At 40.7% G+C, this 16,095-nt stretch overlaps 1 protein-coding gene across 2 annotated transcripts in view; it reads right to left on the minus strand.

The window, feature by feature from the left end:
- Positions 1 to 3,154: 3,154 nt before the first annotated feature.
- The window catches only part of REST (RE1 silencing transcription factor), a 50,934-nt gene continuing 37,993 nt past the window's right edge, over positions 3,155 to 16,095 (minus strand). For both annotated transcript variants that reach the window (XM_040322571.1, XM_040322572.1), the window contains exon 4: positions 3,155 to 6,056. In XM_040322571.1, coding sequence (XP_040178505.1) covers positions 4,162 to 6,056 — 1,895 coding nt within the window. In that variant the 3' untranslated portion in view covers positions 3,155 to 4,161. The remainder of the gene's footprint in view (positions 6,057 to 16,095) is intronic.

A 16,095-nucleotide genomic window follows, 5' to 3' on the forward strand; every position in this document is an offset into this window, starting at 1 on the left:
AATTTGACTTTGGCTTTATTCTGAAACAAACTATTTTAACTGCATAGATAAGATGAGATAGATATATATCCATCAATCATTTTGATACATGAAGGTCCCACTAATACTAAATCAAACAAACCTGTATGATGAATACAAAATTCATCAAGTGCATGAATATTAGATGGCAATTTTCTAAAATAGATTAGATTGCCTCAAAGGCCTCAATTCGCATAACCCAATCACATTGTTCTCTCCATAGTACTGTCATACTTAAAGCAGAGTTCCCATTTAAAAGTCAGCAGTTACAAAAAGTGTAGCTGTTGACTTTTAATAAGACACTCGCCTGTCCCAGGATCCAGCGATGCGGTTGCAGGAAGTCTCGTTTCTCTCCTCCTCCTCTCCGAGGCACCGGCATTCTAACTGTGGGCACCCGGCTATGGAAGAGGGGAACTTCCTTCCGGCGCTGTGGAGCAAGTGGGAGCTGGGTGCCCGTAAAAACAGGGTACCTGCTCCTCCCCCAAAAAAACGACATTGCAAATGTGGCATGTCAGGGGGGTCACCTGCACTTAATGAGGAAGTACCATTTCTGGGTGAAAGTCCGCTTTAACAGTGATAAGCATTGATATTATGTAATCATCTTTAACCACTTAAGACCCGGACCAAAATGCAGGTAAAGGACCAGGCCCTTTTTTTGCAATTCGGCACTGCGTCGCTTTAACCGACAATTGCGCGGTCATGTGACGTGGCTCCCAAACAAAATTGGCATCCTTTTTTGAAAAATGTAATTCAATATTTACTTTTTGCTATAATAAATTCCCCAAAAACATATTAAAAAAAGTATTTTTTCCTCAGTTTAGGCCGATACGTATTCTTCTACATATTTTTGGTAAAAAAAAAAAAAAAAAAAAAAATCGCAATAAGCGTTTATCGATTGGTTTGCGTAAAATTTATAGCGTTTACAAAATAGGGGAAAGTTTTATTGCATTTTTAAGAATTATTTTATTTTTACTACTAATGGCAGCGATCTTTTTCGTGACTGCAACATTATGGCGGACGCATTTTGACACATTTTTGGGACCATTGTCATTTTCACAGCAAAAAATGCTATAAAATGCATTGTTTACTGTGAAAATGACAATCGCAGTTTGAGAGTTAACCACTAGGGGGGCACTGAAGGGGAACAGACGATCAATGACAGTGCCACAACGAAGGACAGGTTTACACACACCTCTCCCCGTTCTTCAGCGCCGGGGACCGATCGCGGGACTCCGGCGGCGATCGGGTCCCGCGGAGCTTCGAACCTGGTACGCGATTTTGCCAAGCCATGCCATTCGACGTATATCGGCGTGAGGCTGTCCTTAAGTGGTTAAGCTATCAAAGTCAGGTTTTAGATGCATGTACAAAAGTAGAAAAAAAAAAAAAAGTAAACCCATAACGAAGCAGTTTCTAAATCCAAAGCATATTTTTTTCTTTCAGATTTGACGTGCATGTTAGAGTGGTACAAATCATAGATCTCCTGTGAGGTTTTTATTGACCCACTTTGTAGATTCCCTCTTTGTGTTTGTCCTAGTGGTCAAGAAAAAAAAATACCAAAAGTTTGCTAAAACTAATCAGCTTTTGGACCACCAATATTTCTACAAATTGCTCCATAGGAGCATGCTATACATGAGAATGTAAACAATGCTTTTGCATTGTGTTTACATTGGGAGTGTCACAGCACTTTCTGTCAGCGAGGCTCAGGCTGAGCTATTGTAGCTCTGTACAGCCTCTCCCTGCAGCAAGGAATAGAACCTCTACATTTTTCACTAGCTATACAAACTGCCTTTTCCCCTGCATACTATCACACTGTAACATTTAAAGGGGAATATCGTTCACCTGAAGTAAAATTCATATGTTCGATTTGAACTTTAGAATTCCACTAATGGGATATCATTTTAATCAGCAGATATTGTTGATTAAATATACACACCAGGGTGCGCAAATTATGTAAAAGTTGCACTATCAATAAACATTAATATATGTATCCAAAGTTGCTACAATTAAAGGACTGTCTCAACCCCCCCCACAAAAAAACTATATGTTTAATGCATAAGAGTAGACTACAAATGCTAAAAAGTATAATTTGAGGAACAATGACCTGCCAAATCAAAAAAGTTCCTGGGATTCAAGAGATTTAGGGAGAAAAAGGCTTGGGGTTTGCTGTAATCCAAAAACAGGAAAATGCAGCTGAAGTGGGCAAGGCTGTTTTTTTTAATTAATCATCAGCATTACAAAATTAACAGATCTGACAAGTATCTGTATTACTTTACTTACACTGCCATGTATGGCGAAATGTGAAAAATCACGCCACCTGCCATCTTACCTTCCTTATTATACTACTACCTCTAATCAGAATTATTTTACCAGCAAACCTTTCCCTATATAAATTACTTAAACACCCACTATGAATGCAAACCAGTTTCTGATGAGGAGTTTCTCTACCTGTACCACCCTTACCAGCTTCAACTAGCCTGCAAAATTACGTTTGCAAGATGTTTTTTTTTGCAGGAGTTTTGCAGTTATTTATACACGTTTTGTTTACTTACAATATAGGCGTTTGTGTTGACCTGTATTGCTAAAGCACAGGTTCACTTTAAAACAGAATGTATAATGTATATACATCTCAAATTGAAATTAGGAAAATTGACAATTTATGCTGTTATGGAGGGCACTGAAAACAATGTTTAACTTGGTAGCTATAATTTTCTGTATCCTTATAGTACACAAAATGCTCATGTACAAGTACGGCTTAATCAAAGCAAAATAACCTACTATCCCAAACAAAGCCAAATATATATATATATATATATATATATATATATATACACACACACACACACACATACATACATACATATACACATACACACACACACACACACACACACACACACACACCCACCGTATTTATCGGTGTATAACACACAGGCATATAACACGCACCCTAACTTTAAGAGGGAAGTTTCAGGAAAAAAACATTTTCCACAGCCCCCTGCGTATAACACGCAGGCACATTTTACCCTCTATTTTCAGGGTAAAAAAGTGAGGGTTATACGCCAATAAATACGGTAAATATATAAACACACACATATACATTTCCATTTTTATGAGTATGCCACTAAGTCACAAAAAGTGGAATGTTTCAAGCTTTAATATGCTCTGAAATGCCGTTGCAATACTTACATATTATTGTGAAGAAACAACAAAATTAAGTGTCAATGTCTATTTATCTTTTTTCAGATGTAAAACTTTTGTTAGTTGAGTTTTTAAGCAAATACAACAAAATTAATGCGAGGTCCCTACTTTCTAGGTACTGACCTGCCACATTGGATATATGTTTTTTCTTTTTGGGGCTGATTGTTGGACAATACAATGCAAAAAGCCAAGGCTAATCCAGTTAGTTATTTATTATTACAATTAATATAACATTGTTAAATATTTTAAATAGGTTAAAAAGCCAGTCAGCCAAGGACATCAGCTATGTGTAAGAAAAATATTTCCGTAAATTTACAGCCCTTGAATAAGCAAATTTTTTCTGCACGTGTTTAAAAATTAGGCAGAATTTTTATTGGTCCTTGGTTAAGGGAGCAGAACATGGAAAGGGCTTCTGCTGTCTTGTTTGTAAAGGTGCAAGTGCCAGGATTGTCCCCCTTCATCCTCTCTTCACTGCTAAATAAGTCACTGATTCAAAAAAAACATGCATACCATTAGTGCTGACTTTAATGACTGCCACAGTGTCAACTCTCATTTCTATACCAACTGGTACTTTAGTAAAGTCTAAAAAAAAAATCCTGGCTGGAATGAGCTAGAAAACCTGTTCATTCGTGAGCTGAAGAATGGCAGGAAATACTGTACTGCAAGGTATTCAATTTTAATATAGAGCGCATTCTAAATATTTTTATACCATTTTATTTACCTTAAACAGCTATTCAATTAAAAATAGCAATGCTAAAGGAGGCTTCAGAACAAAAAAACAAAAACAAAAAAATAGACCTTAGAAATTTAACATTTTCGAAATTAAAGAGTTGAATTGGCAAATAGGAGTGGGATGGTTATCGAGCCATTAAAGTATACTGCAGAGTTGTGTACCATTATAAAGAATGCATGACCAAAGTTGTAACAGTGTTTATGAAACTCAGTTTACAGTCTATCTTGTGCAGCTTTCTCAAGGTAATACACATTGACTAAGTGGCGTTTCAGGTGCTTTGTATATTCCTCCGTTTTCTTGAATGTACGATCACAAAAAATGCAGACAAAACATTCAGCAGCAAGAGTTTTAGCCACAGAAGTCAATTCACATGAAGGTTTTGAACCTAAAGTTTCTTGAGCATATTGTAAACTATTTAAGCCAGAGTCATCACTTCTTTCTGAAATATTATCACTTATATCACTACCTTCATGACTGTGGATTCCTTCATCTTCCTCAACATCCAAGGATGCACCACTAATGAGGTCACATGGATTATGCTCACTGCATTCTGTATGCTGATCAACTGATGCATTTGACGGTGACTGAGGCAATTTTAAGTCATCTGATTTGCATTGTACTGGGTATTCCATCTGTGAATCGGTTTCCATTTCTTTTATAGGGAAACACTGAAACGCTTCAGTTACTGCTGCAGATTGATCTGCTTGGGAAACATAGTCTGAAGTTTGCACCTCTGGTAAGGATTTTGTTTCGGTGTCCTTTATTTCAGTGTTATGGGTCACTGGAGTGTTCTCTATCTGAGCAATTTCTCTTTCTGTCAAACTATTGTCTCTTTCTAAGGGCAGGTCATGAGAAGTCTCTATTTTTTCATCAGTTGAAGTAACAAAGGAAACTGCGTCACTTACATTAGCCGCTGCGTCACTTACATTAGCCGCTGCGTCACTTACATTAGCCGCTGCGTCACTTACATTAGCCGCTGCGTCGCTTACATTAGCCGCTGCGTCGCTTACAATAGCCGCTGCGTCGCTTACAATAGCCGCTGCGTCGCTTCCAATAGCCGCTGCGCCGCTTCCAATAGCCGCTGCGTCGCTTCCAATAGCCACTGCGTCGCTTCCAATAGCCGCTGCGTCATTTCGAATAGCCTCTTCTTCAGTACTATTTTCTCCTTCCTGTTGACCGTTTTCTACTGGTTCTTTAGCATCGGGCTGATCAACTACAATTTCGGAAGCAGATGAAGCTCCCAATGGTAGGTCAGGTGTGCTGGCCGAGTGCTGGTTCTGTAGGATATTAGCTTCTGCATCATAATCCACAGGCGTTTTCTTAGATTTGCTTTTTGCGGTATCAGTGCTTTTCAACATAGTTTTTTTTCTATTAAGAGTTTTCTGTTGGCTACTCTTATTCATAAATAACTTCTGCTTCTTGGACTTTCCAGCTCGGTTTCCTTTTTTAAGTACTTCACACACTCGGTTATTTTGACTCAATTTACGTTTCTTCATACTGATATTTTGTGCATCATTGGTCTTCAGTGGCTTTTCGGGTACCGAGCTAAATTTTCTTTTTACACGTTTGGCTTTTAAAGTATTCTTATCAACACTTGTATCCTCAACAGTCTTATGTGAAGAGATCTTGCAACTACGTTTGGTAACTTGGCCAATGGAAGCAGATTTAAGGGTTTCACATTTCTCTTTATTCGGTTTTATTTTCCCATCAGTTTTCTTTTCTACCGACTCAGAGCTTACTTGTGAATTTTCTTTTTCTTCTTGCTTATTTACACTAAACTCCGAAACTGGCACTTCTTTTTTTGTCCGCAGTTTCACTTTGGAAACATCCATTGTGATGTCAGTGCAACCAGAATGTCTGGACTTAATGTGATACTGCAGGTTACACTTCTTAGATGCAGCATAATCACAAACAGGACACAAGAACTGACGTGGGTTGACGTGCAACTCCACATGCTTTTTGAAATTGCTGCGGTCTGCCGTCTTGTAGTTACAGTGTGGGCATGTTAAAGGTTTTGGCCCATTATGGAGCTGCCTGGCATGCCGTGTCACTTCATGTTGATTTGATGCTACATAATTACACTGCTCACATTTGAATGGCTTTTCACCTAAACAACAAAATAAAATATTATTACAATGCAGCAAGGATTGGAAACTTAATCACCACACTATTACAAACAGAAAAAACATGCAGTTCTGTAAGAATATTAAAATCCATACCCAGCTGCTCCTGTGAAGGCATTAGGGGAAAAAAACACATATTGGTAAAACAATGCACGTTTGAGAAAAGAATCACACAAAATCTTGGTAAGAAGATAAAATCTGTTTGGTAATATAGTTATTTAAAAACACTGAAGTTCATACATGATACAGAAGCATTTAATTTCTAAGTAGAGATAGGAGAACCAACTCAGAGTATAGGTCTGTCCCAGTTTGTGTCTACCTATATACAGCCGTTCTTTGAAGTCCCAATTTCATTTATTTTCCTGAATTGTTTAGGATTTACCAGCCAACATGGTAGCATAAAACCCCCTACTACAGGACTATAGCCAGTACGACCTTCAGATACTGAAGGGTATTTCAAAGCTAGGGACCGTAGCTGCTACAAATCAAAATGAGATGTGCAGATGGCCACACTTTAGTATGATCCTCTTTATTATAAATAGGCCATAAAATCCAAGGTAGAGATAAAGTTTATATAGTCCATTTACAATATAGATGATCGTTCAAGAGTGCGGCCATCCGGACCTCCTCTCGATTTCTATGCAGCATGCGAGCACCTTGCTGAAAGGTGTGTGTTGGGTGTTTGTAGTGCGGACCTACCAGGAGCAACAGTTTCCTATTGTTTGTTATACCCAACTAAGCTGCTGCATCCAGCTCCAGTTTAAGGTTTAACGACGACACAATTATTAAAATACTAAAAAAGGGTGAAAACATTTTAAATGAAGACTGCACCCTATAAAGAAGTCTTTCAATTTACTTTATTTAAAAGTGGTTAATAATCTTTGAATAGATTAAATATCAGAGATTTAAATATAGAATTTAGACCTGAATAAGGGAAAAAAAAAACTAAAATAAGCAGAGTTTTCCTGCTTTATCAAAACACATACAAACAGAAAAACACCACATCACAAGGGCGGGAATCCGGCTGTCCTGGAAATACTGGTAAGTCAAACTCCGGTTTTCCAACGTCGTCTTTCAGGACTGCCCATGAGATGTTTAGAAAGAACTTACTAGGTTAGGCAGGGTCATCAAAAGCCAAAAGACCTTAAAACACCCGTGGGATTACCATAACTATCATAGATATGGTGAACCCAGTCATCATTTCAATAGAGAGAAAAACCAAGGTAGGGGAAAAAACAGGACTGACTCAAACAAACAAACAAACAAACAAAAAATCAATATCTGTAACAGAAGAACCAGCTCTAGCGAGTCCCTGGTAAACAAAGAACAGATGAATGTCCCTTAACCACTTGTCGACGAGAGGACGTCATATGACGTCCTACACTTTGTGCGGTGATATCCGTCTTCAGCCGCCGATTCTGTGCACAACGAGATTGATCAAAGTGGCGGGAGGGGGCCCGGAGAGCGAATTGGTCGGCGCTACTGGAAAGCATAGAGATGACTGGTGACCAGATGGTCACCAGTCATCTCTATTACCGTCGGAGGCCCGGGCACAAAGTTATGACGTCAAGCCCGGTACGCGGAAGTAAACAAAGCCGCAATCGCGGCTGTCGGCATGTGATCGGTGATTTTTTTTTTTACCGATTTCATGCTTGCAAGCCTGGAGTAGAGATGTGGGGTCTTATTGACCCCACATCTCTCCATAAACAGGACCTGTCACACTGATTCATATTACAAGGGATGTTTTTTACATTCCTTGTAATAGGAATAAAAGTGATCAAAAAAAAAAAAGTAAAAAAAAAAAAATATATGTTCTCAAAACGCCCCTGTCCCCGTTATCTCGCACGCAGAAGCGAACACGCATGCAAGTCCCGCCCACATATGTAAACGCTGTTCAAACCCCACGTGAGGTCGCGTGCATTAGAGCGTGTGCAACAATTCTAGCACTAGACCTCCTCTAACTCGAAAATAGTAACCTGTAAAAAATGTTAAAGCGTCACCTATGGAGATTTTTAAGTACCGAAGTTTGGTGCCATTCCATGAGCGCAATTTTAAAGCGTGACATGTTGGGTATCTATTTACTCGGCGGAACATCATCTTTCACATTATATAAAAAAATTGGGCTAACTTAACTGTTTTGTTATTTTTTTTAATTCATGAAACGTTTGAAAAATTATTGCGCAAATAACGTGGGAGAAAAAAAGTTGCAATGAATGCCATTTTATTCCCTAGGGTGTCTGCTAAAAAATATATATATATATATATATATATATATATATATATAATGTTGGGGGGTTCCGATTAATTTTCTAGCAAAAAAAAAATTGTGATTTTGTGGCCAAAGAGACATGTCAATTTTTGAACACTGTGAGAACTTAACAGCGGTGGAAAAAAAAGACTAGCCCCCAAAAGACCCTACATTAAAAACTAGGGAATAGACCGATATTTTTTCGGTGCCGATACAATACCGATATTTTGGCCACCTCTCAGGCCAATAGACGATATTGTGTGCGGATAATTTTTTATTTTTACACGTTTATTTATTATTACTGTTATTGCTGTCCCAAGGAATGTAAAAAATGTCGCCTTTAAGATGTCAGTAATCTGGGAAGTGAGGTCATGATTGCTTTTGGGTTACTAGATCCGAGACCCCAACAAAGCATCGGCTTTGTTCGGATCTTCGGCCACACGGAAGTGCACTCCCACTGCTTGTAATAACAGCTGAACCGCATTGGTTGTTATTACAATATAGCCGACCGTTCTCTCTAAAGAATGGTACTGAGGTGATGCCTCCAGCTGCATGTATCACCCAGGTAAAACCCCTTGAACCAATATTGGTAATATCGGTACGTTTGTGGCCGATACTTCAAAAAAGTGAATATCGGCCTCACCGATAAACGGCTGATCCCTAATAAAAAACAACACACTGTATAGAATACAAGCACATCAGGATCTGCTACAAAAGCATACGTCTAACCCCTTAACACCCGCCGCACGACTATTTACGTCCGCAAAATGACACGGACAGGCAGAAGGACACAGATACACGTCCCTGCCTTCTAGCGGGTGGGGGGTCCGATCGGGACCCCCTCCGCTGCGTGCGGCGGGCGGATTCCCTCAGGGAGCGATCCGGGACGACGGCGCGGATATTCGTTTATAGCCGCTCCGTCGCGATCGCTCCCCGGAGCTGAAGAACGGGGAGAGCCGTATGTAAACACGGCTTCCCCGTGCTTCACTGTGGCGGCGTATCGATCGAGTGATCCTTTTTATAAGGGAGACTCGATCGATGACGTCAGTCCTACAGCCACACCCCCCTACAGTTGTAAACACACACTAGGTGAACCCCAACTCCTACAGAGCCCCCTGTGGTTAACTCCCAAACTGCAACTGTCATTTTCACAATAAACAATGCAATTTAAATGCATTTTTTGCTGTGAAAATGACAATGGTCCCAAAAATGTGTCAAAATTGTCCGCCATAATGTCACAGTCACGAAAAAAAAAAAAAAAAAACGCTGATCGCCGCCAAGAGTAGTAAAAAAAAAAAAAATTATAGAAATGCAATAAAACTATCCCCTATTTTGTAAACTCTATAAATTTTGCGCAAACCAATCGATAAACGCTTATTGCGATTTTTTTTTAACCAAAAATAGGTAGAAGAATACGTATCGGCCTAAACTGAGGGAAAAAAAATGTATATATGTTTTTGGGGGATATTTATTATAGCAAAAAGTAAAAAATATTGAATTTTTTGTCGCTCTATTTTTGTTTATAGCGCAAAAAATAAAAACCGCAGAGGTGATCAAATACCACCAAAAGAAAGCTCTATTTGTGGGGAAAAAAGGATGCCAATTTTGTTTGGGAGCCACGTCGCACGACCGCGCAATTGTCTGTTAAAGTGACGCAGTGCCGAATCGCAAAACCTGGCCTGGGCATTTAGCTGCAAAATGGTCCGGGGCTTAAGTGGCTAGTGACTTTCCACCACCTACATCCTTATATATGAATGTGACACCGCTCAGTGCCTTGAGACATACATGATCATCCAGGGACCGATGTTAAAATTCCTCCAAGTAGGAATAACTTACTATAAAAACAATAAAATGTGTAAAATGACAACGATAATACCTCAAGCTACAGGGGACCTTCTGCCACTGAAGAGAATAAGCAATAGGGTGTTGGCCTTAAAATGTGCAGATAAGAATACTTTAGGAATGTTAAGGGATGCCAAAAATCCACCAGCCCTCTCTCTGTGGGGGAAGTAAAAGGTGCAGCTTAAAATATTAGAATATCAAAAAAGTGAATTTATTTCAGTAATTCAATTCAAAGAGTGAAATATGGATTCATTACACACGGTGATATATTTCAAGCATTTATTGCTTTTAATTTTGAGGATTATGGCTTGCAGCTGGTGAAAACCTAAAATTCAGTATTTCAGAAACAAGACTTTACAATCACTTTAAGTCCAAAAGTCAGCGAGGCCCTCTACCAGGAAATTCTAGAGCTCTTCATGCTCCCCTCTGCTGACCAGCTTTATGGAAATGCGGATTTCACTTTCCAGCAGGACTTGGCACTTGCCCACACTGCCAAAAGTACCAATACCTGGTTTAATGATCATAGTATCACTGTGCTCAATTGGCCAGCAAACTCGCTTAACCTAAACCCCATAGAGAATCTACAAGCCATTGTCAAGAGGAAGATGAGTCACCAAACCCAACAATGCAGATGAGCTAAAGGCCACTATCAAAGCAACCTGGGTTTCCATAACATCCCAGCAGTGCCACAGGCTGATCATCTCCATGCAGTGTCACATTGATGCAGGAATTCAAGCAACAGGAGCCCTGATCAGATATTGAGTGCATAATATACTGTACATGGACATACATTAATAGGTCTTATGTAATATTCCAATTTTCTGAGATACTGAATTTTGTTTTTTCACTAACTGTAAGCCATAATCGCCAAAATTATAAGAAAATTATAAGAACAATGCTTGAAATATATCACACTGTGTGTAATGAATCTACGGTACCTTGAAAAACCAAAATTATAGGATTTTTTGTATATGTTTTTTTTTCACCGTAAAATCCTTTTCTCTGTCGTCCATGGATGGACACAGCCTTCACAAGTCTTGACATTCAAAGGAGAGGACTAGGCAGAACATATTAGATATTTAAATACATGTTACTTTAACAGAGTTGAACAGCCCCGCCCAGGGGGCGGTCCCTCCGGACATAACCCTCCACCCTGTAGACAGCAGCTCAGTTCGTAACAAGCAGTACAAACCTAAAAAGGAGGGGTGGGTGCTGTGTTCGTCCAAAAATCCTATTTTCTCTTTTCGTCCATGGACGGACACAGCCTTCACAGCAGTGTCAAAAAAACGAGGGGTGGGAACCGTATCAAAAAAAATAACTTCACCCCAAAACAAGCAGAGCTCCTCAACGGAGGAGGTTCAACTTTAAACAGCCGCCTGCAAATCCTTTTGTGGACCAGACACCGACACAAATAGCGAGCCACACCTCCGAAACGGAGCCGTAGCAGACAGGTACACCCGCAAGGCACGTACCATGTCCAAAAGTATGAAGCACAACCTCTCTAGGATGTGCCGGCCAAGGACACAAGGACGGAAGTACAATGTCCTCGTTCAGGTGGAAGGCGAAAACCACCTTCGGAAAGGAAGGCTGCAGGCGCAGCACCGCCTTATCCTTACGGAGGACCAAGTATGGCGACTTGCAAGACAAGGCCACCAATTCAGAAACACGTCCGACATGTAATGGCCACTAAAAAGGCCACCTTTTGAGATAGAGTCGAGAGGAATTTCTCTGATATTTTCAAAGGTAGTTTCCTGAAGAACCGAGAGCACCAGATTCAAATCCCATGGAGGAAGAGGTGGTCTAATAGGGGGAAGCACATGATGAACCCCCTGCACAAAAAGGTACCCCACCAGGGAATGGGACGCCAAAGGCTATTGAAGACTGAAATCTGCTCCTTAATGGTGCTTAAGGCAAGTTTCTGATCTACTCCACGCTGCAAAAAACAGCAGGACCCTGGAAACCGAATACATCAGTGGACGCCACCCCATCTCTTCGCACAAAGAGATGTAGGCCTTCCAGGTAGTTGATAGAAGAATCTCAAAAATAAAATAAAACATTTCTTCAGGGCACTGGGCCCTAAGGGAGCCACGTCCTCTGCTAGGCAGAAAAAAAACTGAGCTGCTGTCTGCAGGGTGGAGGGTTATGTCTGGAGGGACCGCCCCCTGGGCAGGGCTGTTCAACTCTGTTAAAGTAACATGTATTTAAATATCTAACATGTTCTGCCTAGTCCTCCCCTATAAACAGAAACATAACCCATATGTCAAAACTTGTAAATGCTGTGTCCGTCCATGGACTAAAAGAGAAATGTACATTTTATTCAGATTTTATACGATGGACCAAGTGGCACATAATTGTGAAGTGGAATGAAAATTTAAAATGGTTTTCAACATTTTTACAAAAAAAATTAAAAATCTGAAAAGTGTGGCATGCATTTGTAGTCAGCCCCTTTACTCCGATACCTCTAACTAAAATCTAGTGGAACCAATTGCCTCCAGAAGTCACCTTATTGGTAAATAGAGTCCACCTGTGTGTAATTTAATCTCAGTATAATAAATACATCTGTTCTGTGAAGCCCTCAGAGGTTTGTTAGAGAACCTTAGTGAACAAACCGCATCATAAAGGCCAAAGGAACACACAAGGACCGGTCAGGGATAAAAGCTGTAGAGAAGTTTAAAGCAGGTTAGGTTATAAAAAAAAATATCCCAAGCTTTGAAAATCTCATGGAGCACGGTTCAAACCATCATCCGAAAATGAAGATTATGACAACGGGCAAGCAAAGCATTATTCAGAGAAGCAGCCAAAAGGCCCATTGGTAACTCTGGAGGAGCTGCAAAGATCCACAGTTCAGGTGGGAGAATCTGTATACAGAAGTATTAGTGGTGCACTCAACAAATCTGGCCTTTATGGAAGTGGCAAGAAGAAAGCCATTGTTAAAAGAAAGCATTAAAAAGTCCAGTTTGCAGTTTGCAAGAAGCTATGTGGGTGACACAAACATGTGGAAGAAGGTGCTTTAGTCGGATGAGACCAAAATTGAACTTTTTGGCCAATAAAAAGCAAAACGCTATGTGTGTCAGAAAACTAAACACTGCGCATCACCCAGAACACACTGTGAAACATGGTGGTGGCAGCATCATGTGGGGATGTTTTTCTTCAGCAGGGACAGGGAAGCTGGTCAGAGTCGATGGGAAGATTGAGCCAAATACAGGGCAATATTAGAAGAAAACCTCTTGGAGTCTGCAAAAGACATGAGACTGGGGCGGAGGTTCACATTCCAGCAGGACAACGACCCTAAACATACAGCCAACGCTACAATAGAATGGTTTAGATCAAAGCATATTCATGTGTTAGAATGACCCATTCAAAGTCCAGACCTAAATCCAATCTGAGAATCTGTGGCAAGATCTAATATCCAAGCTGACAGAGCTTGAGCTATTTTGCAAAAAAGAAAGGGCAAAAATGTCACTCTAAATGTGCAAAGCTCGTAAAGACATACCTAAAAAGACTTGCAGCTGTAATTGCAGTGAAAGGTGGTTATACAAAGTATTGACTCAGGGGGCCGTATACAAATGCACACATTTTCAGATATTTTTAAAACATTTTGAAAACCATTTATCATTTTCCTTACACTTCACAATTATGTGCCACTTTGTGTTGGCCTATCACATAAAATCCCAATAAAATACATTTACACTTCAGGTTGTAACATGACAAAATGAGGGAAATTTTAAACGTCTACGTATGTATGTATGTATGTATATATTTTTTTTACACACGCACATATATACTACATACGCACACCATTAGTTAGAGCAATGACACATACGTTTCGGAGTTGGTTATTCTCAAATATCAATAAGACAAATCCCAACCTCAAAAGCAATTACCGTATTTATCGGCGTATACCGCGCACTTTTTTGCCCTGAAAATCAGGGCAAAATCGTGGGTGTGCGGTATACGCCGATACCCGCGCCGAGTTTGAATACTGCGCCGACATATACCGAGCGCAGTACACTCGTGTATTGTCGGGCAGTCTTGGGTCCTCTCGCGCTGACATCCTGGACGTACAGGACGTCAGCGCGAGAGTAGCCAAGCCTGCCCGACAATACACGAGCTTACAGCGCTCTGTATACGTCGGCGCAGTATTCAAACTCGGCGCGGGAAACGAGCGGGGAGGACGCCGCAGAAGGACGCCGCACCCCCCACCAATGCCTACCAGACCTCTAAACTCGAAACAAAAAGCAGATGCAATGGAAAAGCGTGGGGTAACAGAACTTTAATAACTTCACCGCTTCTTTTGTTACATTTACTTAATTGCTCCACAGTGTTGGCAGCTACAGATGTTAATGAAGGTTTGTCCTTCAAATTTTTACTTTATCTTAAAGGGGTTGTAAAGGTAAAACAAATTCCCTAAATAGCTTCCTTTACCTTAGTGCAGTCCTCCTTCACTTACCTCATCCTTCGATATTGCTTTTAAAATGTTCTTATTTCTTCTGAGAAATCCTCACTTCCTGTTCTTCTGTCTGTAACTACACACAGTAATGCAAGGCTTTCTCACTGGTGCCTCTTGCAAGCAGGCAAGTCAGGACACCCTCTACTTTGCAGATAGAGAAAGGAGCTGTGTGTTAGTGGGCGTCCTGACACTCCTGCTCGCCCCCTCCCCCTCAAGAGGCTTTCTCCACACCAGGGAGAAAGCCTTGCATTACTGTGTGTAGTTACAGACAAAAGAACAGGAAGCAAGAAGAAATAAGGACATTTAAAAGCAAAATCGAAGGATGAGGTAAGTGAAGGAGGACTGCACCAAGGTAAAGGAAGCTATTTAGGGGAAAAAATAATTTACTTTTACAACCCCTTTAACAAGGAGTAAATAAGTTTAACATCCATAGTCTGGCCACAGTTCTACTTTAAGGGCCTGTTCGAACTGCGTGGTGCGAGATTGCATGTAATTTGCACTGCAAATCGCATGCGATGACTGTGCGATGCCAATTTAGGCATACAGATAATATGGCTTTCAGATCAAACTCACATAGGACCCTTTTTTTGGTCAGCAGCAGAATCGGACTGCCTGGGTGTTCACACCCAGGCGATTTGATTCCGGTCTGAATTTGCAGATCGCACGGATATGCAAACTGATTTGGGGGTGTCAGTAACTTTTAATTGACACTCCAAACAGTTTGCATAGGGCAGTGTGAACTGCCGACGGGAGATGCACGATGGGGGAATTCGCAGTGGATTTGCAGGGTTCGCGCATCGCAGCAGTGTGAACTGGCCCTAAAGCAATTTTTCTTTTTAGGAGCACCTTGTAGGTATATGCCATAATGTGCTAGTATGCACAGCATATTTAGCACATTATGGCAGAATTACCTGTCAAAGAAGCCCTCCAGCGCTGCGGTCTGATCGATCCGCCAGGGTCCAGGGTGCTTCCATCTTTACCTGGTCTTTCTTCTGGGTTCCCTGTCTTCAGCCAATTGAATGGCTGGACCATGATGACTACACTCCTACACTAAGAGTCATAGAGATAAAACGATAATTCTCCGGCTCTACAAGACTCTGGTCCGGCCGCACCTAGAGTACGCAGTCCAGTCCTCAGGAAGGATGTACTGAAAATGGAGAGATACAAAGAAGGGCAACAAAGCTAATAAAGGGTCTGGAGGATATTAGTTATGAGGAAAGGTTGCGAGCACTAAACATATTCTCTCTGGGAGAAGAGATGCTTGAGAAGGCGATACGATTTTAAAATTTACAAATACCATACTGGTGACCCCACAATAGGGATAAACCTTTTTGCAAAAGGGAGTTTAACAAGACACGTGGCCACTCATTAAAATTCAAAGAAAAGAGGTTTAACCTTAAACTATGTAGAGGGGTCTTTACTGCAAGAGTGACAAGGATGTGGAATTCCCTACCACAGGTGGTGGTCTAAGCGGGGAGCATCG

The sequence above is a fragment of the Rana temporaria genome, chromosome 1 (genome assembly GCF_905171775.1).
Source record: "Rana temporaria chromosome 1, aRanTem1.1, whole genome shotgun sequence".
NCBI lineage: Eukaryota > Metazoa > Chordata > Amphibia > Anura > Ranidae > Rana > Rana temporaria.